Consider the following 27,257-nt stretch of genomic DNA (forward strand, 5'->3'; position numbering starts at 1 on the left):
TTCTTCACAGTGTGTTTTGCTGAGCTTTCTGTTCTCCAGACACAACACAGGTTTCCCAAACAACTAAACATTCGACCCTCGTGTGGTTTTGGTTTCTTAACCTGCCTGCCAGCACCATCCTTCCTATCTTGCCCTAGAAATTCCGCACTTGCAAAGGTTACTGGCCGCCCTCTTTCCTCCATGAGCCTCCATCACCTCCGCTCGGAGAGCCTGCCCTCCCTCCTAAAGTCACACACACGAGGCCCGGCCCCCGTCAGCAGCGCCCTTCTGGGCCTGCCGGCAACCACCTCCAAAAGCAGCTGTACCGGTTTCTTCCCACGTGCTCCCTTTAGACCCGGATCGCCAAGCACTTCCGCCATAAAAAGGCTTCCGTCGCCTTTCGGTGACGTACATCCTGGCGCTGCCGCGCCGTAGGCGGAAACGTCGAGTCGTTGCTTGGGCCCGCCGCTCGCTTCACGGCGCGGGCTCTTCCGTGGCCGCCATGGCGTCGGAGCGGCCGCGGGAGCCCGAAGGCGAGGTAAGGGGAGAGCTGCGGGCCTAGGTACCCGCGCGGGGCCGCCAGGGCCGAGGTTCGGGGGTGGGGCGGCTTGACCCTGCCGCGGCGCGGCCCGCCAAGTGATGCCACAGAGGCCGCCTACCGCCCCCGGCTCCTCAGACCCGCGTCGCACCCTGCGCAAACGCTAGGGGGCGCGCCGGCGGCCGCAGACAGCCACGCTTTTGGCCAAACGCGGTGAGGAAGTTGTCAGAATCTTATTCCTTATTGCAAGACAGAGCTCAATTTTGAATTCCAGGGACTTCTGGCCATGAGATGATTTTTTTCGCAAAGGTTATATGTAGTATACTAAGTACAAGTCGAATATCTGGTGTTTTTTGTTGAAAAACTAAATGGCAATAAATTTCAGCAGTGTGTTTTAAACTACAGTTTTGAGCATTCCCTGGGTATATTTGGCTACAGTGGGTCCCGAATTCTTATGTATCTCATGTATAAAGATGAGAGAGGTAAAAAATAACTTTCCAAGTTTAAATCCTCAGAACCGGTCCAAATTGTGGTTCTTATTACATAACAATGTTGAATTTGCTTCGGCTTTAATTCAAGGTCACCATTTTCACTTTTAAGGTCCAGGAAACTTCTTTTTCTAATAAAAAAAAAAATCATTAGGGAGATATTGCTACCAATATGCACCTTTTGCTATGCACCTTTTAATCAGCATTGGGCCTTTTAGAGTGTCTTTCTTTTGTTTTTTGTTTGTCTGCATTTGGCGAATCTCAGAGTGTTATAGCCCAACCCACCCTTTCTTCCTCAGGATAGCATCAAATTATCAGCTGATGTCAAACCATTTGTCCCTAAGTTTGGTGGGCTCAATGTGGAGTGGTCAGAGTCCTCAGAAGCACGAGTCTTCCCAGGCTGTCCAGCCAATTACTATCCATTTGTGCAGGAATCACCGGTGACTGAGTATGTATGTTCTAAATGCCTTGCCTTATGTAACAGGGTTAGTTCCTGGAGACAGTGCTAATCACATATATATACATACATGAAACATACTAGCATCTTGCAGGCCAGGAAAAGGAGGCTCTTCGCCCAGGAAAGATCCGGGTCTGTAGTTTAACTGTATTCTGTGCTAAACATTCAATCAAGGACAGAGATGACTGAACTTCCTAGAAAGTGCAGTCAAGGGTTCATTTTTTCACAGTTAAAACTCTTTCACACATTTAGGGCCTGAGGTTGCCCCTCAGCAGTAGAGGGCTTGCTTGCCATTGTCTAGCCTTGGGCTTGATCCTAAGAGCCATCAAAACAAAACTGAACCAAACAAATTTACATTTGTATCGGGAAACGAAATGGCAAGAAGGAATGGGAAATGGGAAGGAGCAGATAGATAATATGCCAGACTGGGCAACTTAGCAAGACCCTGTCTCAAAACAAAGTAAAAAATAGTCCGGAGTTCTATAGCTCTGTGGTAAGCTCTTTCTGCCATACCTGAGGCCTCAGTCCCCAGTCTACTGACTCATTATTAAGGTGCCCATGTAGTACGACTCTTGGCCTCTGTGCTGTGCACTGTTTGCTTTGTACTCTGGCCCTCCCAGCACAGTGCAGGACTTGGTGGAGGGGCTACAATGGAGAGAGGCTGTGCAAGCTGTAGAGCAACTCCTCAGCAAAGGGAATGAACGGTCTGCTGGCTCTTGAGTCCAGGGCTGCAGAGGCATTGTCAGGGACTTGACGGACGGTAGGGCGCAAAACTGTTGACCCGTGTGCTTCCTGTGCTGACACTACACAGGAACTTCCATTTTAACTCCTGACTACTTTGTGGTGGTAGGGAATAAACCCGTGGCCTTGTACATTGTATGAAAGCTGTCTACCACTGAACTACATTGCCCAGCTCTAGTTTGTTAGTTCTAAATAAAAGGTCAGCAGCAGCCTTTGCAGGAAGAAAAGGAGGTTCTCTTTGGCTGTATGTGCATGCACACGTGTGTTGTGTATGTGTGTGGTAGACGCACATGTGTATGAATGTGCACATGTGTGCACATGCACGCGGAAGGAAGCCTGAGGTTGATGTTGAGTCTTTCCTCTGTTGTTCTTTTCTTTTTTTTTTGAGAAAGAGTCTCACTGAGCCTGAAGCTCATCAGCGAGCTCCAAGGATCTGCTCTTCCGGGCTCCAGGCTGGCGTCACAGACACACACTGCCATGCACTGCTTTCCACAGGCTCCGGAGACTTGGCTCAGGCCCTTGTGCTTGTGGTGCAGGCACTTTACTGACAAGCCTTCTCTGTAGCCCTCATTTGGTTGTTGATGGGGGCATTTCCAATGCTAGAGTAAATGATCCAAAAAAAGTAAAATAAAATAAAATAAAAGAGTTTACACTATTGTCTTAACAAAAAATTAACATCCCTGGTTTGTGTTATGAAATCTGCAACTGAAATTTACACTTTTTAGACAAAAAGTTTACCCTGAAGACATGGCCTTTGGAGCCCCTGCATTTCCAAGGCAGTACGTATCTTCTGAGATAACACTGCATCCGTTTGCCTGTTCCACTTATGCCCTTGACTCTGCACAGAGTGTCTGCTCAGTGCCAGCCCTGCAGTGTGATCACAGCCAACCTCACTGTCACCTAGGCTGTCGGACAGAAAAACCCCAAAATGAGCACACGTGCCCTCTTCCTCGGGAAGCAAAAGGTGTATTTAAGGTGAGGAAATGCTGTGGTTTTCAAGTGTCCTGACATTGATCATTTGATTGTTTAAAATGTGAGAAGTTAGTATGTTGCATAATATTTAAGTATTGCTTACCTTGTTGTGATAATCAGCCTTTTTTACAAGCGGCTTGGTCTCTTCTTTCCTTAAATGCTTGGGTTGTGAGTACTTACTGCTTCGCTCTGTGAAAGTTTCTTTCTCAGTATGGTAGTAGTTTTCTCATCTCCTACTGTTGTTTTGAAATCTCTGTTGCAGAAAAGACCCTCTGATGAGAGGAGGACAGGTGATGAGCAAAGGTCAAGCAGCAGACGGGCCGACGGTGCAGTGCCGTCTGAGATGAGAGCGGCTAGAGGTTCCTATCATCTGTCCGCTCGGACTGAGAGTGGTTTGAAAACAGGTAAAACTAACAAACTTGTGTAACGCGTCATCCCACCTTCCTAAAACAGTACCATCCCTGTGGGGTTGTTCATCATGACTGCTCCAAAAAATGTGCCCTGGAGTCTGGCCTCTCTGAGGCCATCAGACTTGTGATGGTGGTTTCTAGATATCATTTCTTTCAGGCAGTGATGGGAGGGGTTGTTACAGTGTGCTATGTGTTGCATTGTATACTCAGAAGGTTCTGTAACCTATCAGGACCACCACATAGCATGCAGGTGATGACCTCAAGGTTCAGAACATCCATCCCCTTAGTTCAGATCACATCCATAGTCTTTACACTGTGTGTGTGTGTGTGTATGTGTGTGTGTGTGTCCATGCTCACTCCTGAACTCGCTTCTCCATTCTGAGGTGGGAGGAAGATTTGACTGGAGTTAAAATCCCATGCTAAAAAGTGCCAAAAATGAGCACGCCGGTTACTAGAGATTACACGTGCATCTCCCAGCTGGAAGATTTCTGTTCCCACCTGTCTGAAAGCTAAGGAGTCTACCTGATACCTGTGTTGTTTTTAGTTTCAAGACCAGACCTGCTGTGTAGATCAGACTAGCCTTGAACCTTCTCGGTTCTCCTACCACAGCCTCCTAAGCTCTGGGATTATTGACATGTACCTTTATGCTTAGGAAAGGCTATTTCTAGGATCACTTATGCCCCTGAGTTTTCACAGAGCATTTCTAGCTATATGTGTTCTTCCTATAAATCGTTTACTTCCTATAAATCGTTTACTAGTACTGTTTGGCCATAGACACAACTATTTCTTTAATTTTTCCTTTTTTAAAATGGTTTCTTTATTTTTATTTTATGGGCATTGGTATTTTGCCTGCATACACCTCTGTGTGAAGGTGTCAAATCTCCTGGAGTCTCAGGCAGTGATGAGTTGCCATGTGAGTGTTGGGAATTGAACCCAAGTCAGTGCTCTCAACTGCTGAGCCATCTCTCCAGCCCCCACAATTATTTCTATAATGATTTACAGTTTTGCTTTTTTTGTTGTTGTTTGGTTGGTTTTTGGTTTGGTTTGGTTGTCCTGGGACTCACAGAGATTGATTGTTTACCTATGTCTACCAAATGGATTAAAGGTGTGTGCCACTTCACCTGGCTTACAGCTCTGTGTGTGTATGTGCTTAACCAGGGCTATGAACTTACATGTTTAATTCTATCACATGGTTTAATACATTTTTCTATTCTCATCTACTCCACTCATGAACCACCTGGCACATGAAAATGTGGAAATATCAGTGTTAACTGTACTAACTTTGAACTTAAAATTTGATGAGAAGCTTCATGGAACTGCAGCCATCTCACTATCCTTGGCAATGAAGTATCAGAAAGAGACTGAAAGCTTTATACAACAGTGTTCATCCACTTTGTTCCAGCAAATGGGAAGGGGGAAAGTTGGTTACTTACGGGAAATCTGTGAGACTCCTGTTAGGTTTGCCCAACTCAAAAACATGAGAAGTGCATTTCACCAGTTTTAGAGTTACTGCAGAAATGTGCATCCCGGGGGACACCTTTTGTCATTTCTATCTGTAAAGGTTAGCAGCAAGAGGAGTGTGTTAACGGCAGCCTGCTGCATCTACCTGCTTCTCTAAAGTTCAGATTTGAGTGCTAGTAAGCAAGCTGTATCCTGACTTTTATCCCAACTTTTCATTCTGTAATTACAGATGGTCATCACCGACGAGCAGACCGAAAGTCCAGAGTCCTCACAAAAAGTGTGTGCACCTCCAAACCTGAGTTTGAATTTAGCAGGTTGGACTTCCCTGAACTGCAGAGTTCAAAGACCAGTAATGTGCAAGAGACACAGAAGCAGCCCAGGTGGGGGCCTCTTGGCTCTGCTGCCAGGAACGCGTCTCTCCTGAGAGACGCAGGCAAGCCCAGTGCAGGGATGGTAGCGGTGAGTAGAAGGCTTGTCCGTCTCAGTTCTCTCTATCCTCTGCACATGCTTTTGTGTTCTGTCACTTGAAACACTTTGTATGTAAATCACTGTGGATTGTGAAGACGACATTGCCAGGGAAAAGGCACTGGGGAGAGGCCTTGGCTTTGTCCTTGGCCACCCTGATTATAACAAGATCCTAACATCTGGAAGTGCTGTCTCCAAAAGGTTCATCTGCTGTGCTCCCTTTAAACCTGGTAGCACAAAGCAAAGTGCAGCGCCTCAGGAGGAGGTTCTGACAGAGCCCGACAGTACCTCAGCCTCACAGCACTGAAGAGATAGTGAAGGGGACTCAGTGTGTTGTGCACTGTCCTCCAAACACGCACTGTGGCCCTTGCTTGCCACTGCCCACATACACAAATAAGTAAATACTGTTATTTAAAGCTTACCTGATAGAGCTTCCAAAATGTCTAGGCTCTTACCTATATCTCGATCTTATCCCATTAATAACAATAAATTGTGCAGTTGTTACTGCAGTGGTCTCAAAGTTTTAGTCCATCAAATCAAACTGTTTTGTTTTCCAAAGACTGACTCATAATTCTGGGCACTAAAAAGTGGTAGATTATTTTGTTAGTTTTTCTTGCTATGACCAAGATACCTGGCAGAGAAAGTGAGGAGATTAGTTTGGCTTATGGTTCCAGAGAGTACAACGCATCCTACTGGGGAGGTGTGGTGGGTACTTGAGGCGGTGGCTTGTTCACATTATATGGACAGGAAACTGCACTTCAGAACCAGAGCGGAGTATAACCTTCAGAAAAGGTGACCCTACTTCCAACGTTTAGTTTCTATGTCCTAAAGGTTCCTCAATCTCCTAAAACAGTATTCCAACCAGGAATTGGATGCTTGTGTGCTGCCTGCATGGGGGCTGGGCACCAAACTCAGGTTTTCTGCAGTTGCTTTGTAGGCTTTTAACTGCTAAGCCATCTCTGCAGCTCTGTGCTTAATCATTTTTTAAAGAATACCGTGCACGGTAGGGGGTTGTGGGGTAGAGGGCTTGCCATGCTAGAGTGAGGAGGACCTTAGCTTGAACCCCAAAAGTGGCCAAAAAGCCAGACATAGCCCGTGCCTGTAATCCCAGGGCTCTCCTGGGGAGATGATTGCCAGAGACGGAATCACCTAAAGGTAGGACCAGCCAGCCTGGAAGAGGTTCCTAGAGGTGAGCAACAAACCCTGTAGGACAGGAACCCAAGCCTTCGGTTGTCCTCTGACCTCTCCAATATACATCATGCCATAGCTTCAGCAAACACACAAACAAGATTTTTTAAGATTCTTCTAAAATGACAATGAAAATACATAGTGGAAATAGAAGAGAATTCCCTCAATAAGGGAGTATGCATGTATGTTCTTAATATTTAAAATCCTTTGGGAGCTGGGTGGTTGTGCCGCATACCTTTAATCCCAACACTTGGAAGGCAGAGGCAAGCAGATCTCTGTAAATTCCAGGACAGCCAGGACTATTACACAGAGAAACCCTATCTGAATAAACAAATAAATAAAATAAAATAAAAAATAAATAAAATCCTTTGGAGCTTTTTTCACATTGAATATTTTTTGACAACTGTTGCTATTGCTAGCTATAATTCATTTACACCATCTTGAATAAGTAAGTTGCTTGTAGTTTTCATTGATCTTTATGAGCTGACAGTTACATGTATGAAAAGCACAGACATTTTGTTTTGGTGTGTGTGTGTTGCTGAGGATAAGTGCAGGTACTGACAAGTACTAGGCAAGTCACTCACTTGATGGGCTGTATCCCTGAGCCTCGGCTATGTTTTAATCATCGTAATTATGTTACTGAACATGCTGAAATAATAAAATGGCAAGTGGATAAATTTATAAAATATATGACCCTAAAACCATCTAAAATTTAAGGGTTAGAGCAATGTCTCAGTGGTTAACAGCACTGGCTGCTCTTTCCGAGGACCTGGGTTCAATTCCCAGCACCCACATGGCCGCTCATTTACATGTACATGTACGACGAATCCCTCTGCTTATGCTGTCTTTGCCATCACTCTGGGGTGTATGTGGATGTCCTTGTATCCTGCACCACACACTCATCACCTGCCCTACAGTCAGTAGAGGAGGCAGCCTGCTTCATGAAAAGGCACAGGCTTTCTTGACTTTGTGGATGTTTTATTTATAGCTGATGAATTTTTTTGTATTGTAGTATGTGAGCATTCATTTTAGGACCATTGAGTTTTGGGGGGTTTGTTTGTGTTTTTGGGCAAGATCTGTTATGTAGCTCTGACTGTCCTGGAACCACTGTATAGACCAGGCTGTCCTCGAACTCACAGAGATCCACCTGTCTCTCCCTCCCAAGTCCTGGGATTAAAGCCCTTTGCCATCACTCCCAGCTGGACCGTTGGATTTTAAGAATTATAGAAGTGAAGGACATTTGCTCAATTATGTTTATAACAGAGTTATTCATAATAGCCAGAACCTGGAAACAACCTAGATGCCCCTCAACCAAAGAGTGGATAAGGAAAATGTGGTACATTTACACAGTGGGGTACTACTCAGTGGTAAAACAAAACAAAAAACAATGACATCTTGAAATTTGCAGGCAAATGGATGGAACTAGAAAAAAGCATCCTGAGTGAGGTAACCCAGTCCCAGAAAGACAAATACAATACGTACTCACTCATAAGTGGATATTAGACATAAAGCAAGGGACAACCAGTGTACAGCCTACAACCACAGAGAATCTAGGTAACAAAGAGGACCCTAAGGGAGATGGATTCGCCTAGGAAAGGGAAAAAAGACGAAATCTCCTGAATAAATTGGGAGTGTGGGAGGAAGGTGGAAGGGGAGAGGGGAGGAGGTTGGGAGAGTGGGGAAAATGTATAGCTCAATAAAAACAAGTTCAAAAAAAAAAAAAAAAAACAAGAAGTGTAGGGATACTGTCCTGAAAAGCTGTCTATGGGGTATGTGGGTGTATAGGAGTTTTTTTGTACATTGTTTGTTTTACATTTATTTATGTGTATGAGTGTATGTATGTGCATACACCACCACATGCAAAACTTGTACTCACTGTTGATGGTATATAAAAGCTGCATGTTATTTAAAGTAGTCTGATATAGTTATTGGGACCTATAGGTAAACAATATACAATGCTTACATTGTAGGGAGAGTAGTTGAAAGGTTCTACCTAAGCTGTACATGTTAGGTCTTTCTTTTTTTTTTTTTTTTTTTTTTTTTTTTTTTTTTTTTTTTTTTCTTTTTTTTCCGCTCTAGGGGAAAGTTTATTGGGAAAAAAAAAAAGTAGTTAACTTTTCCTGTCACTTAGATATTTGGAATTTTTCGTTTTTTTATTCATCAAGACAGGGTTTCTCTGTGTAGTCCCAGCTACCTTGAAAGTAGACTAGCCTGGTTTTTAGCTCAGATTTCTTATTCCTGCCTATTCCTCCTGAGTGCTGGTCTTAAAGGCATATGTCACCATGCCTAGCTGATATTTGGAATTTTTAATTAGCATGTTTTTTATAGATTTTAGGAATTCAGGGAAAGCTATATTTAACTAGTAACTAGTGATTGCTTTCTGTTTAAGATAGGAAGCAAGGGGGCTGGAGAGATGGCTCAGCGGTTAAAAGCACTGACTGTTCTTCCAGATGTCCCAAGTTCAATTCCCGGCAACCACATGGTCGCTCACAACCACCTTGGATGAGATCTGGTGCCCTCTGCTGGCATACTGTACACATAGTAAATAAATAAAATCTTAAAGAAGAGAGAGAGCGACTGAGAGGGAGGGAGGGAGCAAATAATAGGCTGGGTTCTGTGCACTTTTTAAATGAGACTTGTTTTAGAATCACAGCAGATTGAAAGGTGGGGAAGGTCTTTCCCATATGCTGCCTGCCCCATTCATCCCCACCGTCCATGTCAGTCCACCCTTGTGCTGTGTTACAGTTAAGGCAGCTCAGCTCCATGGGCATGCCACTTACCCCAGCACGCCTAATTAACATTGGGGTCGCCACAGGTGGACTACATAGAATAACACGTGGCCCTCGCTGTGTCATGAGAGTAACTTCACTGCCCGAACATCTATGTTATACCTGTTAATCTCTTCCCAGCACCTGCAGCCTCTGATCATCTGTCTTTTCTGGAACATTGAAGAGTTGGAATGACATGCTCTGTAGCTGCTTCCACTTGATAGTGTGCACTGGTCTGTGTTGTCAGCTCTGTTGTTGGCCATTGCCGTTTTAACCCAGTGGCCTCATGTGGAGCCCCCTCACCCAGCAGTGAGTGAGCAGTCTGCTGCTCTGCATCCCCACCCCGGCCGGATTGTCACTGTTGGTTAACTTGGTTGTTCTGTATTGTTGTGAACAACTTTTCCCTGATGTTAGATGGCTTCTTTTTAGGGTGAAATGGTGAAGACCAATCACACAGGTGGAGCTGTGACTCACAGAGCTGCTAACAGCTCCCCTTCATGTACACGAGGTAAGAGTGACTACAAAGTGCTGTTTTTTAAGCACATTTAGCACCCGTGTCATTAAATGTTGTCAGTTTTGAAGCTGCCTTTAAGTCAGCTAATGAGGTTTTAGAAACTAGCATCAGGGTTAGTTTAGCACCTTGGCGCCCATATCCATGACAGTCAGTATAAAACAAGAGGCCATGTTCTAAATGAAGTCTTGGTAAATGAGAATTTTATGAACCCCAAAATGAGAACTTCTTTATACTTTTAGCATGTCAGAGTCCCAGAGCATCTATATATTTAAGTGATAACTGTTAGTATTGGCATTATAAAAAGTTAGCCCCAAGTTTTAAAACAAACACTACTTTATGGCCAGGCCAGTAACCCCAGTGTTTGGGAGACTAAGGCAAGACAATTCCACAAGTTCAAGGGCAGCCTGGTCTATAATAGTTCTGGGATAACCTAGTCTTCACAGTGAGACATAAAACAACAGACCCTCCACTAAAAAACAATGCATTACACTTTAAATACAGTTTGTTTTTATATAAAAAATAACCTTTTTCCATAATTAAGAGACTATGGCTAGAGTAGCCTTGTTTTGCACTTTTTTAGCATGTAGCTCTTTGAGTCTGGTTTGGCATTTGGCTCTTTGCTGATAATGCCATGCACCTTCGGAGCACCACAGAGTATGCTTAAAGGAAGAATGAGGGAGACTACTAGGCTTTTTTTCTCCTGCCAGGAAAATGGTTGTAACTTGGTGTGTTTTCAGCAGCCTGTCCAGGAAGCCAGGCCTTCAGGAAGCACTGAGGGGATTGTACTTCTGAAATGGTTACAGAAGCTTGTCCTAGCAAAAAAATCCAATCCATTCCTTCGTATATGGGCTCTTGTGTTTAGTATGGTGCACCCAAGGACAGTTCTTCACTGCCAAGGCTGTCTCAGTAGCTGCAGTGTGTGGGTCATGTGGCTGACATGCATTTGTCATCCCTGTCATGATAGATGTCCTTTTGTTTGGTGTATATGTAGAGCTTCGTGGGCAGCTAAGGAGCCCATGCTTTAGTGTGCTTCCATTGTGTTGTGATGAAGTAAGTTGCCTGTCACTGTGACAGCACAGGTCTGCGGATCCTTGACTTCTGCTGTTAAAGGCACAGAGCAAGGTTAGCAGGTCCAAAGTGGATCTTTGCTCTTTAATTCTGTTTGCCACATGAATATTTTCTAGTTGTCGTTGTTTAACCAAAACTTATTTGCTTACCCATCTATGTCCTCCAAATTAAGAAATCTAGGCAAATAGTTAAAATATAAGTTAAAGGGGAAGAGACCGAGCATGCACTCTTCCAGAAGAAAAACAAGTAGAGTGAATACTGTAGTTCTGAGATAGTGTTCTGGATAATGGGTGAATACTGTAGTTCTGAGGAAGTGTTCTGGACAGTTGGTGAATACTGTAGTTCTGAGGAAGTGTTCTGGACAGTTGGTGAATACTGTAGTTCTGAGGTAGTGTTCTGGACGGTTGGTGAATACTGTAGTTCTGAGATAGTGTTCTGGACAGTTGGTGAATACTGTAGTTCTGAGATAGTGTTCTGGACAGTTGGTGAATACTGTAGTTCTGAGATAGTGTTCTGGACAGTTGGTGAATACTGTAGTTCTGAGGAAGTGTTCTGGACGGTTGGTGAATACTGTAGTTCTGAGGTAGTGTTCTGGACAGTTGGTGAATACTGTAGTTCGAGGGGGTGTTCTGGACAGATATAGTTGGTAAGTACGGTAGTTTTCCCAGATGGTGTTCTAGACACTTTTGTTACTCTGTGAATAATTACCACGAGGTGCATTTTTTGAATAGTCAGGGAACTCCTGTTTGCTGTTGAGATTGTTCGGTAATTACGGTTGTCTTTAAGCAGAGTTATCTTGGACACCAATGGGTTATATTGTTCGGCAGACAGTGTCTTCAGGGTCCGCAGCAGCGACTGAAAATGTTAGCTCTGTGATAACCCTAAAGAAGACGGCTTCATCAACTGATCCTCAGAGCGCTGGTGTGGCCCCTGAGGCTGTATCTTCAGACTCTTCCTACAACAGGGAGACGTCTGTTCATTCTGCTACAAAGGTATGCATCACTAGAGATGGCATGGGCTGGGGTGGTGGCACTTGGGAGGCTGAGGCGGGAGGACTGTAAATTCAAGGGCAGTCTAGGCAACATCATAGTGAATCCTTGTCTCCAAAAAAGCAATTAAGATGGTTAAGTGTCATGGGCTAGGAAAAGAGTGGGCAGTTAGTGCTTAATGGTGAGAGAATGGTTGGAGAAAGCTCTCGAGTTGCCTGGTTACAGTAATATGTGCATGGAAGTAGTGCCACTGGCCTGTGCGCTGAGCATGGTTGGATGGTACAGTTTATGTTGCATGAAATACACGGTAGGCGTCTGTGGATCTGCTGTGCTTCCTTCTCAGTTCCTCGCTAAGAGTGCTGCAGTCTTTCCCATACTAACCAGCCTGAGCTCTCTGTACCTGAGCCTTGACAAGAGAATGGGGTGTTTGTCAGGAAATAAGAGAGCTTTACTCTGTGAGAAGAAGTGTCTTAAAAGACTGCAGTCATGTTGAGAGAGAGAACATGCCTCGTACATTGCTAGTACTCTAGCACAGCCATGCTCACAGCTCTTGAATTCTTTAAAGAAAATACGCTACCATAAGTTTATGCTGACACCTGATGCATCCTTTTCTTCACTTGCTCAGTTGCATTTGGAGAACTAGTACATGGATGAAAGTAATGGTAGTAAAATAAGTGAATTTCAGATTCTGTGATCACCTGGCACATGATGTTAATTTCAGTTTACCTCTTATAAGATAGGATTTCAGAGTAGATTTCCCCCCTTAAATTCATGCAGTTTTTTAAGTAGTCCTTTTTTGTTTGGTTTTGAGGTGCAGTCACACATGGTAGCACAGGCTGACTTGGAACTTACAACAGTCTCCAAGAGCTGGGGTTGCAAGTGTGAGCCCTTGCGTCCTTCTGTGGCCTTCTCCAGTGACTGAGTAGAGGTAGCACAGCAGCCTTCTGCCTAGTTATTGGTTGTAGTTTCTAGATTGCTATCCACACCAGCTTCCTAATACATAGTGGGCGATCTGAGCCCTGTAGGTTAAGTTAACAGGTTTTATTAAGATTTTTCTTTTCTTTTTCTTTTTTTTTTTTTTTTTTTTTAAGGAAGGAAGAGTCTGCTTTGCTCAGAGTTCAAGAGTACATCATGGCAGGAGGGGCCTGGTGACAGGAGTAATAGGTAGTTGGTCATGTTGTATCATAGTGAGGAAACAGAAAGGAATGAATTTGTTTCAGAATTTGTTGTATGTTTGGTTTTGTTTTTTGTTTTTCGAGGCAGGGTTTCTCTGTGGCTTTGGAGGCTGTCCTGGAACTAGCTCTTGTAGACCAGGCTGGTCTGGAACTCACAGAGATCTGCCTGCCTCTGCCTCCCAAGTGCTGGGATTAAAGGCGTGTGCCACCAATGCCTGGCATTTCAGAATTTTTTAAAATAATTGTTTCTTACATCATTGTTTTAATTTTGTTCTGACACAGGTCAAAGATGAATACCCTAATATCCCACAGTTTTTTCTTTGTGTTTTTTCTAGGCCAAAGCATCACAAGGGGGTGAACTCGAACAAAATGAAACCTCAAGAAAGAATAAGAAAAAGAAAGAAAAGTCTAAACCAAATTATGAAGTCCTGACAGTTCAGGAGCCACCAAGGATTGAAGTATGTATTTACTCTGAGCTTTGTATGGTGCAAGTTGGGTTTTCTTAGACATGGGCTCACACTGGCTTCTGAATCGAAGATCTCTGATGCCTTCTTTAGCAAATCTGCTGCTGCTGCTGCTGCTGCTAAAGAATCTTAACAATCCACTGGGTGGTGGTGGCACATGCCCTTAGTGCTAGCACTTGGAAGGCAGAGGCAGGCGAATGTCAATGAGGTCAACTGTATCTATAGAGTGAGTTCCAGTACAGCCAGGACTGTCACACAGAACTGGAAAGGTCATTCCCAGAAGTCTTGGAACATTCCAGAATAAGGTTAGGTGTAGGGCAGAGGGTTGTGCTTACACCAGTGAACTGGTCGTGCTTCTGCCTTTTAGTTCCCTCATGACTTATCTCAGGTACCCAAAGTGCTGACAAAATTCCAATAAAATGATGTGATTTTAATTTTTTTTTTTTGAAGCAGGCTTATTGCCTCTGTCTGTTTATTGCCCTGTTTGGTATAATTCTCAAAATATTTAAATATGCTGATTTTGGATTTCTGAGTTTTTCTGCTGAAAAACATGGGTCTTTTTAAAGAATGTGTATTTTGATAGACTTGTGTTAAGGAAGTATGGTTGGTTCTGGGGACTCCTGCAGTATCTAGCTGTTAGAGCTGTGGCCTTAAAACGTGCTCTGAGAATTAGATAAAGTCGGAACTTCATGTTAGGTAATGTGGAGATGTTGCATAATTGCCCAGCTTCTGTGGGGCTTGGAGAAACCGTGAGTTAGGGAGAACCTGTATAGCTGCTCAGCACCCCTGGAGGAAGCTAACAGTAGTGTGCTTTCCTAGGATGCCGAGGAGTTCCCCAACCTGTCAGCTGCGTCCGAAAGAAGACACAGGGTAGAGTCCCCAAAACTTCAAAGGAAACAGCAGATGCAGGTAAGTTTTAGACTGCAACACTGTCTCTTCTGATGTGACTGTCTGTACAGGAACTGTAGAGAGAATCCGCTCTCCAAATGCCCTCATGGAGGACTTTCTTTTGATGTGTTCTCCCAAGGAGGATGGCTTGATCACTACTAAGCTGAAGCAGCCTGTCCCTTTTTAAATAGACTTGGTAACTGGAGTTGCTGTCAGGAGGGGGACACACCGCCTGGAAACTAAAGAGGGGAGCACTTTTACACCCAGCCCAATCAGTACTGAGCCAAGTTGGGGGCCATTCCTCCCTATACCCTATCCAGTCAGTACTGAGCCGGGGAGGCCATAGTTCTAACCAGGTAGCCTCACACACAAAAACTTTAGGGTTTTTGTTTGAGTTTTTTGGAGCAAGGTCTCACACTAGAGCTCATGGTGGTCTTGAACTTGCAGCAGTCCTTCTGCCTCAGCCTCTGAGGGCTAGGGTTTTAGGGATTTGCCTCCATTCCCATTTTTACAGACTTGTGTAGCCAAAGATTTCACATAAGATTTGATCTCTTACCTGTCAGTATGTGCTGTTAATTCACAGTGGAGATACAGATAGAAATGGACAGGAATAACCAACCACAGTAATGATGATGGATGGCAGGGGATGTGAATTTTATAATCTTTATGTAAACCATGGTGTGTAAAACACAGTATTCGGAGTAGACTTGTAAATTGTACTTTGTAGAGTGATTTTAAAGCTGGTGGAAAGAAGAGCCAGACTCCAGTGCAGCTGGACCTGGGGGGCATGCTGGCAGCACTGGAGAAGCAGCAGCAAGTCCCGCATGCCAAGCCATCCTCCAGACCCGTTGTATTCTCAGGTAGGCACTTTTGCACCTTGGCAAGGGCTCAGAACTGTCCCGAGGCTGCTGTGTAAATACTTCCTTCTTCAAGAACGTTACCTGTCACCATCACAGAAGGTGCCGAGATAAGCGTGGCCAGTGAAGGAGAGTAGAGAATCCAGAGATGAACCTGAAAGTTTGTGCCGGTTGACTATTGGCAAGGGTGCCAAGTCCACTAGAAAGCAGAGCATCTCTCCAGAAAGATGCTGTGATAACGTGGTGCAGAAGAATAGTCTGCTCACCAACAGATGGAAACAAACTCAGATGGACTAGTGTGGCCTACATAGGGAGTTCTAGGCTAGTCAGGGCTGCATGGTGAGAGTTTGTCTCAAAAAATTCCAAATACATTTAAATACAATTTTTTAAGAATCAAGAACTGCCGGACATTGGTGGCAATGCCTTTAAGCCCATCACTCGGGAGGCAGAGGCAGGCAGATCTCTGTGAGTTCGAGGCCAGCCTGGTCTCCAGAGCAAGTGCCAGGATAGGCTCCAAAGCTACATAGAGAAACCCTGTCTTGAAAAACAACAACAACAAAAAAAAAAAAAAAAAAAATCAAGAACCATCTATTTAAAGTTAAAGAGTTATCCCCCTTAATCCTTTAAACCTGTCATGAGTTCTAGGGATGGAACTCATTTTGTCAGGCTTGCAGAGCAAGTGGTCCTACTGGCAGAGCCATTTGCTGGCCCGGTTTTCCCTTTATATGATGAGATTCTGTGGAAGAAGGTCTCCTTGTGAGGTGCTCTGTTCCCAAGGCTTTCACTGCATCCTGCATGCCTGGATGGATCCCCCGGGTGGGATGGGGAGGGTACTGTCTTAGTTACTGTTCTATGCTGTGAAGAGACACTTTGACCAAGATAACTCTTATAATAAAGTATTTAACTGGAGCCTTACTTAACATTTTTAGAGGGTTAGTCCATAATCATGGGGTGGCGGGGACAGACAGGCATGGTGCTAGAGCAGTAGCTGAGAAGTTTACACCCTGATCCACAGGCAGCGGGAAAAGAGAGACACTGGACCTGTCATGGGCTTTTGAAACCTTGAAGCCAACCCCACTTGTCTAGAGGAAGACACACTTCCTCTAGAAAGGCCACACCTTCTAATCCTTCCCAAACAATTCCATTAACTGGGTACCAAACATTCAAATATATGAATCTTTGGAGCCATTCTCCTTTCAAACCACCACAGGCACCACCATGGACAGGGTACATTCAGTACTAACAGATATTATCTGTCACTCTGTCCATTCCTTTTGAGGCAGGGTTTCTCCCTGAACCTGGTGCTCTTTCCATCTCAGGTAGGCTGGAAACTCAAGCCTCAGCTGTCTTCCTGTCTGATCCCCTTAGAGCTGGGATTATAGGTGTGCCTGACTTGGTACATGGGTGCTAGGATCCAAACTGCAGTTCTCATGATTACAGAGCAAGCACTTAAATGCTGAGCCATCTCTCGGCCCCTTTGGTTTGTTGATATGAAATTTATATAAGTTAAACTTTTCAACTCAACAATTACGGAGTCCAGATGAGGGGCTGGATTCAGTGGTACCATTGTGTGCCAGGCAAGCAAGCAGTTGTAAATAGGGCCACCTAGCCAATATCTGTTCCAGAGGCCATGTAGATGCAAGATGGTATGCCATCGAATGAGAAGCAGCGGAGAAAAGATAGTGTACCCTATCTGGACAGGTTGTGTAGGCGACTTTCAGTGTCGTATGAGTGAGGTCGGCTGCAGGCAGCGCTAGTTATTTTAAGATGACACTCCCTAAAGGAGTGCCAAGACATGTTTGGAAAGATTCTGAGACTTCTTGGGTCAAGGTGCTGGGCACGTGGAGTTTATTGGCTACCATTCCTTCTTCTTTGGTATTTTAGAGTTCGTAAAATCATCTAGTGGAATCAAAGGGATTGACAGGAGCAGGGAGGGCCCAGAAAAGGAAGTGGTGAGGAGAAATACACTCAACATGAAATTAGCTATGTTAAAGGCTTTCAACCATGAAGGGAGCAGAGTACAGAAGGACTGTTTCCTTGAAACAGTGCTGTGGCAGGAAGGGGAGTAGAGTGGGAGAGTTAAGTAGTCATCAAAAATATTGACTGGAGGGCTGGAGAGATGGCCCAGCGGTTAAGAGCACTGGCTGTTCTTCCAGAGGTCCTGAGTTCAATTCCCAGCAAACACATGGTGCCCCCTTCTGGCATGCAGGCATACATGCATGCAGAACACTGTATATATAATAAATATATGTATGTATGTATGTATGTATGTATGTATGTATGTATGTATGTATGTATGTATGTATTGATTGGAGAGATCAACTGCCCATGGTAGGATTCAGAGCGTGTTTGTGTCCAGAAAACTCAACAATCAACTAGAAGCATGATTAGAATTTTATTAGAGCCATATAATATAGCTAGACAAATAGTGTTACTAAGAAACCAGTAAGCAGTACCAACTGAATGTGTGGTGATGAACAGTTTCCCAGGAACACCAGTAGTAAACAGAAAACACCTCTAAAATAGCTCGAATAAAGCAGTGTGATCCTTGCAGTTTTAGGCAGACCTTCCCAAAGTGATCCCAAGTAAAGAGTAAATATTGTTTGGAACCCATGCTTGTGAGAAGGTGTAAAAGGTGGTTAGACAGAGTCCAGAAAGGCTGTGGACCAGAGGGTGCTTGGTTGAGTCCTACAGATCCTCAGGCTGCTCTGAGCTGTCCAAGGCCTCCAGACAGGGACCATGGGACATCCCCACTGTGTTGCAGTCGGAGCAGTGCCAGTCCTTTCTAAGGATGCCTCCTCGGGTGAGAGGGGTCGCCGCTCCAGTCAGGTGAAGACCCCACACAACCCCTTGGACTCCAGTGCCCCGCTGATGAAGAAGGGGAAGCAGAGGGAAATCCCTAAGGCCAAGAAGCCCACCTCCCTGAAGAAGGTATGTGGGCTGTTTCCATGGAAGCAATGTACTGGGAGACTGATGGACTCTGCACTGTACGCCTGCCTCTCTCAGACCTCTAGCTTTTTGTTGCTCTAGGGATTGCAACTACTATGTAGGCAAGCACTCCACCACTGTGCCATATTCCAGGCCCACATCTTTGGCTTTTAAGGTTTATATTATAGACCAATGTTGCACCAAATCATGTTGGTTTTCTCTGGCAAATAATGTTTCACCCTGTCCTTGTAACAAGACAGAGGGTATAGACAAAGAAAATCTCTTCTTACTCCTTTGTGGCAGTACAGAAACCCAGACATAGGGGAATTGCATTTCCTTCCTCATATACTCTCCCAGACTGAAGGCCTCTCTGCAGGCCTTCTGCTCACCAGTCGGTCCTGTGCTGTGTGCTCTGGGTCTGTTTAAATGTCAGTGGTGGTGCCCTCCTTTAATCCCAGCACATGGTAAGCAGAGGCAGTTGACTCACTGTGAGTTCAAGGCCATCATGGTCTACAGAATTAATTCCAGGACAGCAAGGACTATACAGAGAAACCTTGTATTGGGGGGTGGGGAGGAAGGTGTCTGTGGTGGATAACTCTTGTACCACACAACTGGCCTCAGAGCCTTGTGTCTCCAGAGAGAACTCTGCGTTGCCCATGCCAGATGTGGGGTAGAGGGCTCATCATCACTCCAGAGGCGTCACCAGGTGCATTCAGCAAGCTGACCTTGGGCATTTCTTGGGCAGAAGAGCTTATCTTTTAGATACAAGTATTTAGGGGCTTTAATTGATTTTTGTTTGTTTTTTAATTCTAAGATAATTTTGAAAGAACGGCAAGAGAGAATGCAGCTGCGACTCCAAGAAAGTGCTGTGAGCCTGGCTGTGGCTAATGGTGATGCACAGGACGTAGAGAGTAGTGCCAGTGACCACGTCCCCCAGCAGGTCCACCCCACAGGTACCAGAGTGTGTGTGTGTGCATCTGGAATAATCCTTCAGATGGGAGCCCCCGTGAGAATGGTGAGCTGTGGTAGAAATGGGGACTCTGACAGCCTCACGTAGGCCCTGTGGTAAGATGCAAGTTAACATGGAACCTGAGGATGTATTTCCACAACCTAGTTTTTACAGGCAGAGGAGCCCCTGCCTGAGGTTTGGACTTGTGTGATGCTGGGAGCTCCAACCACGAGGCTATTTATATTTACCAAGTATGTGAAACTTGGTGTCATTAAAAATGAGTGTGTATGGTTTTCCAGTTGTACATTCAAAGCGTGTATATAGTGCAAATTCATGTAGCTAAAAGACTTTGCACAGCATGAGAGAAAGCCCAGTGCCCCTCTCCAGGTCATCTAGTTAGAGGCCTCCTGCAGGGTGCTGCCCCAGCCTGGTAGCAGCCATAGGGTTGTGACCTGGTACAGTGCCGCTGTGGTGTGTGCCATGCTGACTCCGCCTCCTTTTCTGGCGTGTGGAGCTTACACTTGTTTTCAGTACTGCATGGTATTTTGCTGGGTGAGTGTGCCCAGTGTGGGAGCACAGCAGGGCAGTTGGCAGAGATGAAATGAATCTGTTGTCAACAGTGTTGTTGGTGTCTCTAGGAAGACATGAGCACTTGCTTCCTGAGTGGCTTGCTGTTGGAGCCTCTGCCACCCGTCTGCAGGTGTTCTGCAGTCAATAGCTGAGTGGATAACCCTTGTGGGTGCTCCCACCCTTACCCCATAGCAGTGTCTCTGTGTACTTGCCACAACAGAGGGTGAGGAGTGTGTTCTTGAATTCCATCCCTGGTGGTGTTACCTTGCTTTCATTCTGGTGCTCTGTGGAAGTAACTGGCTGGACACGCCAAGCTGTTGTTGACTGCATCTCCTATGTTACACATAGCCCCAGTTCAACACTCACAGGTATTTTGTTGTGGTTTGTGTTAGTTGTTTTGGTTTTGGTGTTCTATGCTGCTTTGGTTTTTTTGTTTGGGTTATTTTTGGCAGTGTGGAGGGGTCAAAACTATGGCATACCAGCACTGTACCCCAGACCCAATGCTCCCTTAATTAGAAGCAGGAGTTATCTGTTTTTAGAAGGTTATTTGATAAAGGAATAGCTCAGGTTTTAACATAAAAACTCAGACCTCTAACTCTGAGTTGTTTGGTCTTTCAATGGGGTCTCATACTTGCATCCCACACTAGCCTCAAACTGACTGTAGTTTAGGCCTTTCTTGAGCCTGGCTATGGTAGTCCTCCTGCCTCAGCTTCATTGCATACCGTAGGAATTTTTGTTTGAAGCATGGTCTCACTATGTAGCCCTAGCTAGCCTGGACTTTAGTATGTAGCCCAGTTGGCCCTGAACACACAGAGATTGCCTACCTCTGTCTCCTGAGTGCTTGGCAACTAACCCTGCTTTATAAAATTTCCTAATAAGTTATTCTTTAGATTCCACACATAAATGGTAGATTTCACCACTTAATAGTAACTTTTCTGTATTCTAACACAATGAAAATGAGTGTGTGAGCAGACTTGGGGAAGGGGAGAGGACTTAGGAAAGACCAGAAAGCTGCTCTGACAGTCCATTCCAGACTTTCTGCTCCCTCTAAGGCCATATTGTTCTTTTAGGCTGGCTCTACAAGCTGATAGATTGTATTTGTCACTTCCACCAAGAGACTTCTGCTCTGCTCTCTGTGTGCAAGGCCCTGCCAGGGTGCACAGTGATTTTTATTTTCTTTTTCCCTCTCTGAAGGTCCAGAGAAGACAGAAGAATCAGTGTCTTCTACACCTGTGATTGAGGGTGAGTCAGAAGAGCCAACCGGCACGGAGTTCCAGAAGAACCCAGCAGCCTGCCAGCCTGCCCCTGGCAGTGCCACCTTCCCCAAGATCCACAGCCGGAGGTTCCGAGAGTGAGTGAGCATGGACTGCTGGGGCTTGGTTGGGGCTGACTCCAATTTTTCCCATCTGCAGTGGTGTAGGCCCGGGCTGTATTGTCTGACCACAGTGTGTTTTAGTCCTGTACTTGAAGTTGACTCAGAGACTAGTTATGCAATAGGGGTGGGATGTGGGCATCCTATTCCTGTGTGTGTCTGTGGTTGAGTGTCTGTGCTTCTGTCTTGCTGGTAATGATTGAAGAGGTTTTCTTAGTCTGTTTTTGAAGTTTGGGTGGGTGAGGTAGCAGTGATAATAACCAGTCCCTTCTGTGTTTCAGTTTCACAGAAGTTTCTTTTGTCTCCACTCTTTTCGCTTACTTTTCTTCCTTCCTTCCTTCTTTTTTATGGTTTTACCCTTTTTTGAGACAGACTGACTATGTGGCCCAGGCTAGTCTTGGCCTTGAATTCACACTCTTGCTTCTTCGGCCTCTGAATACTGGGGTTATGAGTGTGGCTCACCATGCCTGGCTTCAGTTTAGTTCTCCAGGGTCTGACTCTGTCAGCATTGCTCATATCCCCTCCTCCACAGCGCTCCTTGGGGAAGCCTTTCTGTCTAGGCGCCTGTGTTCAGAGCAGGGTGACACAGAGGAGAAGTCTGGGAGGGCCTCCCGTGGCATTCCCTTGTCGTAGAGGGCTGCATTCGCCGTTTGTATCACAAGCATGTCGGGAAGTGCATGTACCTGGTTGAGCATTGGTGTCTCCATGGCTTCTGTCTGATGTTGTCTGCATTGCCTGGGGTTCCTTTCAGCTACTGCAGCCAGATGCTTAGTAAAGAAGTAGATGCTTGTGTCACGGGGCTGCTGAAGGAACTGGTACGCTTCCAAGACCGGATGTACCAGAAGGATCCCGTCAAGGCCAAGACCAAACGCCGGCTTGTGTTGGGCCTGAGGGAAGTCCTGAAGCACCTGAAGCTCAGGAAGCTGAAGTGCATCATCATCTCTCCCAACTGTGAGAAGACGCAGTCCAAAGGTGACAGCACCCACCGCACACGGGCTTCTGTCTGCCCGCCCTCACGGCCAGCCCTGCGCACGCTCAGTGGGCATGTTGGCAGCTTGCCTTCAGGTTTAACAGAACAATTATTTCCCAGTGTACTGTGAGCTGAGCCTCCGTCTAACACTAACGCTAACCCGCCTTCTGACCAAGGGCCTTCTTTTGAGGCCAGCCGGCAGGCTTTCCTCTGACGACAGGGTAGAGGGAGCCTCTGCCATGCAGGCTGCTGCTCTAGAGCTCCGTGGGGTTGCTGGAGACCTTGCAGGGGCTTTGGTCCTGTTTGCAGGTATTCTGTCTGTATTTAACTCCTCTGCTGACTCATGGTTAGTGTGGGTTTGTTACAGTACTCCAGCAGTTGGCCTGGGTTGGAAGAAGTCTGTGTATGAGGTGATAGTGAACCTGTCTGCCCTCCCCTCCCGTCATGACTCTGGGAGGACTTGGCTGTCCATGTTGTGTCCTGGGGTCAGTGGTGGAAGGAGTCACTCTCACACCTTCTTCATCCTGCCATGGCACAGGAAGTGGAGGGAATATCTTAAAACACGTGAGCCATCTCCTTGTCCCATTCCTTCCTCCTGTGTGTAACCTACTCAGCCAAATCACACTCTGAGGTAACAGGTCTAGATCCCCGTGCCAGGTCCTAAGCCATGATCTCAGGCTACCATTTGACATTCCAGACTTTGGAACAACAGCAGTTAGACCTCATGTGCAGCCCAGCGGCTCACCTCTGCTGGCTCAGTGCTGCTCTCCCATTGCCACTAGCCAAAACATGGCCCAGTTAGAGTGACTTGCCAGGCTGGCAGTGTGTCTGGCAGTGCCAGATGGCCTCTGCAGGTCATGGGAGACAAGAAGCAGACTGTTTTCTGGCTCTTGTCTACAGACTAAACTGTGAAGTGGTCTCACAAAGCCTGCTTATTGAATAAGTAAGCCTGGGCTTCCTGACCTCTAGCGACCTCAGCAGTTGACCCTTAGGCAAACCTTGGAATATTTCCTTCCACAGCTCTAAGTAAGTGGTTTGGGTACCACTACCTGATGTGTTTTTAGCTTCCTAACACCCAGTAGAAGCTAGTTGTAGCCCCTGGAAGGCTCTTTCTGCCTCCTGCTTGCTGGGCAGGTTTGCCGTCAGCTCTTCCTCTCAGCCTTTTCTTACGCTACTGTCACAGGTGTCACATGGGTGTCCAGAGCTGGGTGTCTCTGTGCTTCTGTGGTTTCCTGGGGTAAAGACTGAAGAGCAGTGGCAATGTGAGAACAGGCATGTGGGGAGCCTGTGAGCCCAGGACACTTCCAACTGTCCAGGTTGAGCAGCACAGGGCAGTGCTTGCAGCATGTTTCCCGTTTCCTCTCCCCACACATTTTCAAAATTTCTCAAATCTCAGTTGTAGGAAGCTATAACTTTTTTTAAAGTTCAAGGTTAATGTGAAGTGAACATTTGATCTCTTTGGATCGTCCTGTTCAAAGTGAATGTAGAGTTGCATTAGTCACTTTAGATAAGCTCTGTTAGCATGTTGGTGTTCTGAAAATTGTCCATGGGCTTTGTGAGCTTACCTCTATGGTCTTCTGTTTCTGAGGTACATAGGTCATTTCTTCATTCCTTCTTGCTGTTGTTGGAGTATAGAAGTGTGTGCCACCAGCACCCTGACTGACCTCCCCTCTCTTGGGAGTGATCCTCAAGTGCTGTTGGGTTCCCAGTGACCAGGTATGTCACCTGTGCAAGGTGATCCTTCATCTCCTTCTTGTGTTGGCCTTGCTGGTACCTCATCAGAAGCAGGCCCAAGGTAGTAAGAGGCCAGGAGCCCATGCAAGCCAGGTCCCTGGGCCTGCACCATATGTTAGGCCCCTAGCCTCTCTATGCTTCTAATTTTCAGTCTGTAAGTAGGGACTCAGCACTTGTTTTCTAAGGACTTGGCTTTTAAGGCGTGATATAGTTGGTCAGCTGTCTGTCACACCGTGCTGTCAGCTAACTCTTGGTTTTCCCTGAGCATATTGGAATTGTGCGGTCTTACATTTGGAGGTATCTGAGAGAATTGACTCTTCCTTGTGGTTAGGCTCGTTCTCTCCTGGTAGAATTTGGTATGGGCAGCCAACCTTACTGTGATTATAGGTGGGGTGTGTTGTTGTCTGAAGAGTCAGCATCAAGCCCACGTCCTGTGGATGGACCTGTAATTTGGGAAATTACCAATACTGAGCCAGGTAGAAATACAAGGGATTTTAATAAGGAAAAAGCCTTACTTATAGAGTGACCTAGCCAGCAGGAGGGCAGCAGTCTGTACAACAAGCTGAAAGGGAAACCGAAAACGAAACCAGCCACTTGAAGGCCCCTCACTCTAAGTCCCCTGACCACACCTTCGCAGGCGTGGTCAGTCACACCTGTAGCCAGCCCCTAAGCAGGAGTGGCTACAGCATCCCCTACAGACCTGTGCTTATTTGACCAGGTGGACTGGACGACACTCTGCACACCATCATTGATTGTGCCTGTGAGCAGAATATACCCTTCGTGTTTGCACTCAACCGCAAGGCACTGGGGCGTAGTCTGAACAAAGCAGTTCCTGTCAGCATCGTGGGGATCTTCAGCTATGATGGGGCCCAGGTGAGTTGAGCCACAGCCTCTTAGCTCTTTGTCCATGGGAAGAAGTTGGGGTCATAGCCTGTAATGTAAGTCTACCAACAGGCAGACCATAGCCTCTGTTGGGTTGGCCCTAAGGAGAATTCATCCCAAAGCAGAACCTTCTTAGAAAGCAGTAGCCTTTGTCTCCATAATAGTACCGAGTGAAGGTCCTGAATTTGGGTTTATTACCAAACGAGAGGTACCACATGCCTAAATCTTTGGCCAGGTTCCTCATCTCCTGGCAGCACTCATAGGCAGAGGCACCACAACCCATGTTACCCTACCTTGCTGTCCTGCAATGTGCTTTCTTGTGTTCAAGGACCAGTTCCACAAGATGGTTGAGCTGACCATGGCGGCCCGGCAGGCATATAAAACCATGCTGGAGACGGTGCGGCAGGAGCTGGCAGGACAGCCTGGGCCTCAGACCCCTCCCAGCCCACCCATACAGGACCCCATCCAGTCCACTGAAGAAGGCACCCTCGAGTCTACTGGAAAGGAACCACACTATAGTGAGTGCTCTGGGGAGGAGACCTCTGAGTTGAGTGTTAATCAGAACCTCAGTAGGTTGGGAGAGCAGCATGGCTCTGATGCCTTAAGACTAGCTGTAGTGGCCATGGGAGGTCCAGACAGGACCCATCATTCCCATCATTCTGGCCCATTGCTTCTGAGATTTTAATCATCAGATGTGAAAGCTGCAAGATCATGGTTGATGGTCTTACATTGGAGCTAAATATCACCTGAACAGAGGTGGCTTAAGGGCAGGTATACCTGAGACCAACTTGGGAGGGCAAGTGAATTCTCAGTGCCACTGTTCAGTGAGATGTGCTTTTGGGGGGCTGTGACTGATGGCTGCTCATTAAGGGGAGAGCCAGCCTACAAGTGGGGAAGAGTGAATAGAGCTGGCCAGGGACATCTGAGCAGAGTGAACATCTGGCAACATCTGTAACTCATGCCACCTCATCCCTGCCTTTGATGGAGCTGTGTGACCTGTCAGTGTGTGTCACTTGGGCTGTTTTCCTGTTTCAGTTGAGATTTGGAGAAAGCACCTGGAGGCATACAGTCAGCAGGCCCTGGAGCTGGAAGACTCACTGGAGGCGTCAACCTCTCAGATGATGAACTTGAATTTATAGGAAGAGTTCTTGCCTGTGTGTCTGTGTATTGGGTAAGGATGGGAGAGGCAGGAAAAAGGCTTCCTTCTCAATTCTTTACTGACCTGGTGTAGTTCATGACTGTAGAGTTGGAAATTCACTGGCCTAAGGGCAGAGGGAGCCACTGGGGTAGCACTGTGAGTCCATCACGTGGACACACACTCTCGAGAGCCTTCCCTAGGAAGCGATGATTGAGCTTGGTTCTCTCTGCACACTGGACCTGGACAATGCTGGAGAAGGTGGTCCTGGGTACTGTGCTGCCCAGGAGACATTCCATACAGAGCCAATGAACCAGTGACGGGAGGAGGGACGGGGGCTGTGCTCCTGGGGGACTGTGGAAGGAGGGCCCTTTCTCAGGAGTTGGATCCCTGCCACTTTGTGCTGCCAAGGATTTGCTAAAATGAGCCTCAGAAGAAAATTAGTTTCTAACATGATTTTTGACATAAATTAATCCTTTTAGTTTTTATTTTCCAAAGAAGCAGTATATATCAAATTTGTAGATTCCAGTTTGGTATCTACAGATCTTTTTAATGAACGTACGTACGATGAATGTGGTTTCTGTCTTAGAGGACAGAGCTTGCTTGCATATTTTCTCTGCAAGTGAGAGGGCTTATTTATTTTGAATAAAGAGTGATTATTTAATTTCATCTCAGACTCTGGTGATCTTAGGTCAGTGGTGTCATTCTCACTGGAACTCCTTATTGGACTGTCCCTCTTTCACACTGCTATGGTCTAATGGGTTCAGTCACCATGCCCAGTTGCAGAACCAGCGACTGCCAATTCCTCAGACCATTGCTTGCATCTCTTTCACCAGTTCTGCCCTGTGTCAGGAAAGATTTCTACTGTCTGCCTGCCAAGCAGACACGCACTGGCTTTGGGAATTCTGTTGGCTGGATTCACTTGCACTCACCATTGTCTCTGAGGAGTGGCCTGTGATGAGAAGTGATAGTAGAGACTGAGTCGGACATAGCATGCCTAACATAGGACTGGCCTGGCTGTGTGGCCTGAGTTTGCTGCGGCACGCGCCGCCTGCCGCCTGGAGCTTATGGTGGGTTTGGGCCCCATGTTGTCACTGTGTCAGTGTGGGAATGAACTTGGTGTCCAAGTCAGCTCCTCCCATCCATGTCAGTAGGTAGCAAGGTGATTGTAGGCAGTTTGGAAATATGTTATTTGAGGGGAAAGCTTTGAAATTAGATTGTGGGGATTTTGTAAAGTACCCTGTCAGCTACACACAGCAGGTAGACTTCTGAAATTTGATAAGACAAAAAATTAT

The 27,257-nt window shown here is 46.0% G+C and overlaps 1 protein-coding gene across 4 annotated transcripts; it reads left to right on the forward strand.

Annotated features, from left to right (window-relative positions):
• The first annotated feature begins 384 nt into the window (after positions 1–384).
• Positions 385–26,631, forward strand: Secisbp2 (SECIS binding protein 2). 4 transcript variants are annotated; one of them, XM_027409909.2, is made up of 17 exons: positions 385–517; positions 1,305–1,453; positions 2,929–3,178; positions 3,438–3,579; positions 5,276–5,505; positions 9,897–9,975; positions 11,836–12,041; positions 13,549–13,671; positions 14,497–14,586; positions 15,293–15,425; positions 18,187–18,353; positions 19,165–19,303; positions 21,064–21,220; positions 21,993–22,213; positions 24,664–24,818; positions 25,156–25,345; positions 25,863–26,631. In XM_027409909.2, exons 1-17 carry the CDS (start codon positions 482–484, stop codon positions 25,964–25,966), a joined length of 2,571 nt encoding a protein of 856 aa, XP_027265710.1. In that variant the 5' UTR covers positions 385–481; the 3' UTR covers positions 25,967–26,631. The 4 variants fall into 4 exon arrangements, with proteins under 4 accessions (XP_027265710.1, XP_035298862.1, XP_027265711.1 ...); XM_027409910.2 differs by having other exon boundaries at positions 386–517; positions 11,839–12,041; XM_027409911.2 differs by lacking the exon at positions 1,305–1,453 and having other exon boundaries at positions 407–517.
• Positions 26,632–27,257: the final 626 nt, after the last annotated feature.

The sequence above is a fragment of the Cricetulus griseus genome, chromosome 3, assembly GCF_003668045.3.
Source record: "Cricetulus griseus strain 17A/GY chromosome 3, alternate assembly CriGri-PICRH-1.0, whole genome shotgun sequence".
Taxonomy (NCBI): domain Eukaryota; kingdom Metazoa; phylum Chordata; class Mammalia; order Rodentia; family Cricetidae; genus Cricetulus; species Cricetulus griseus.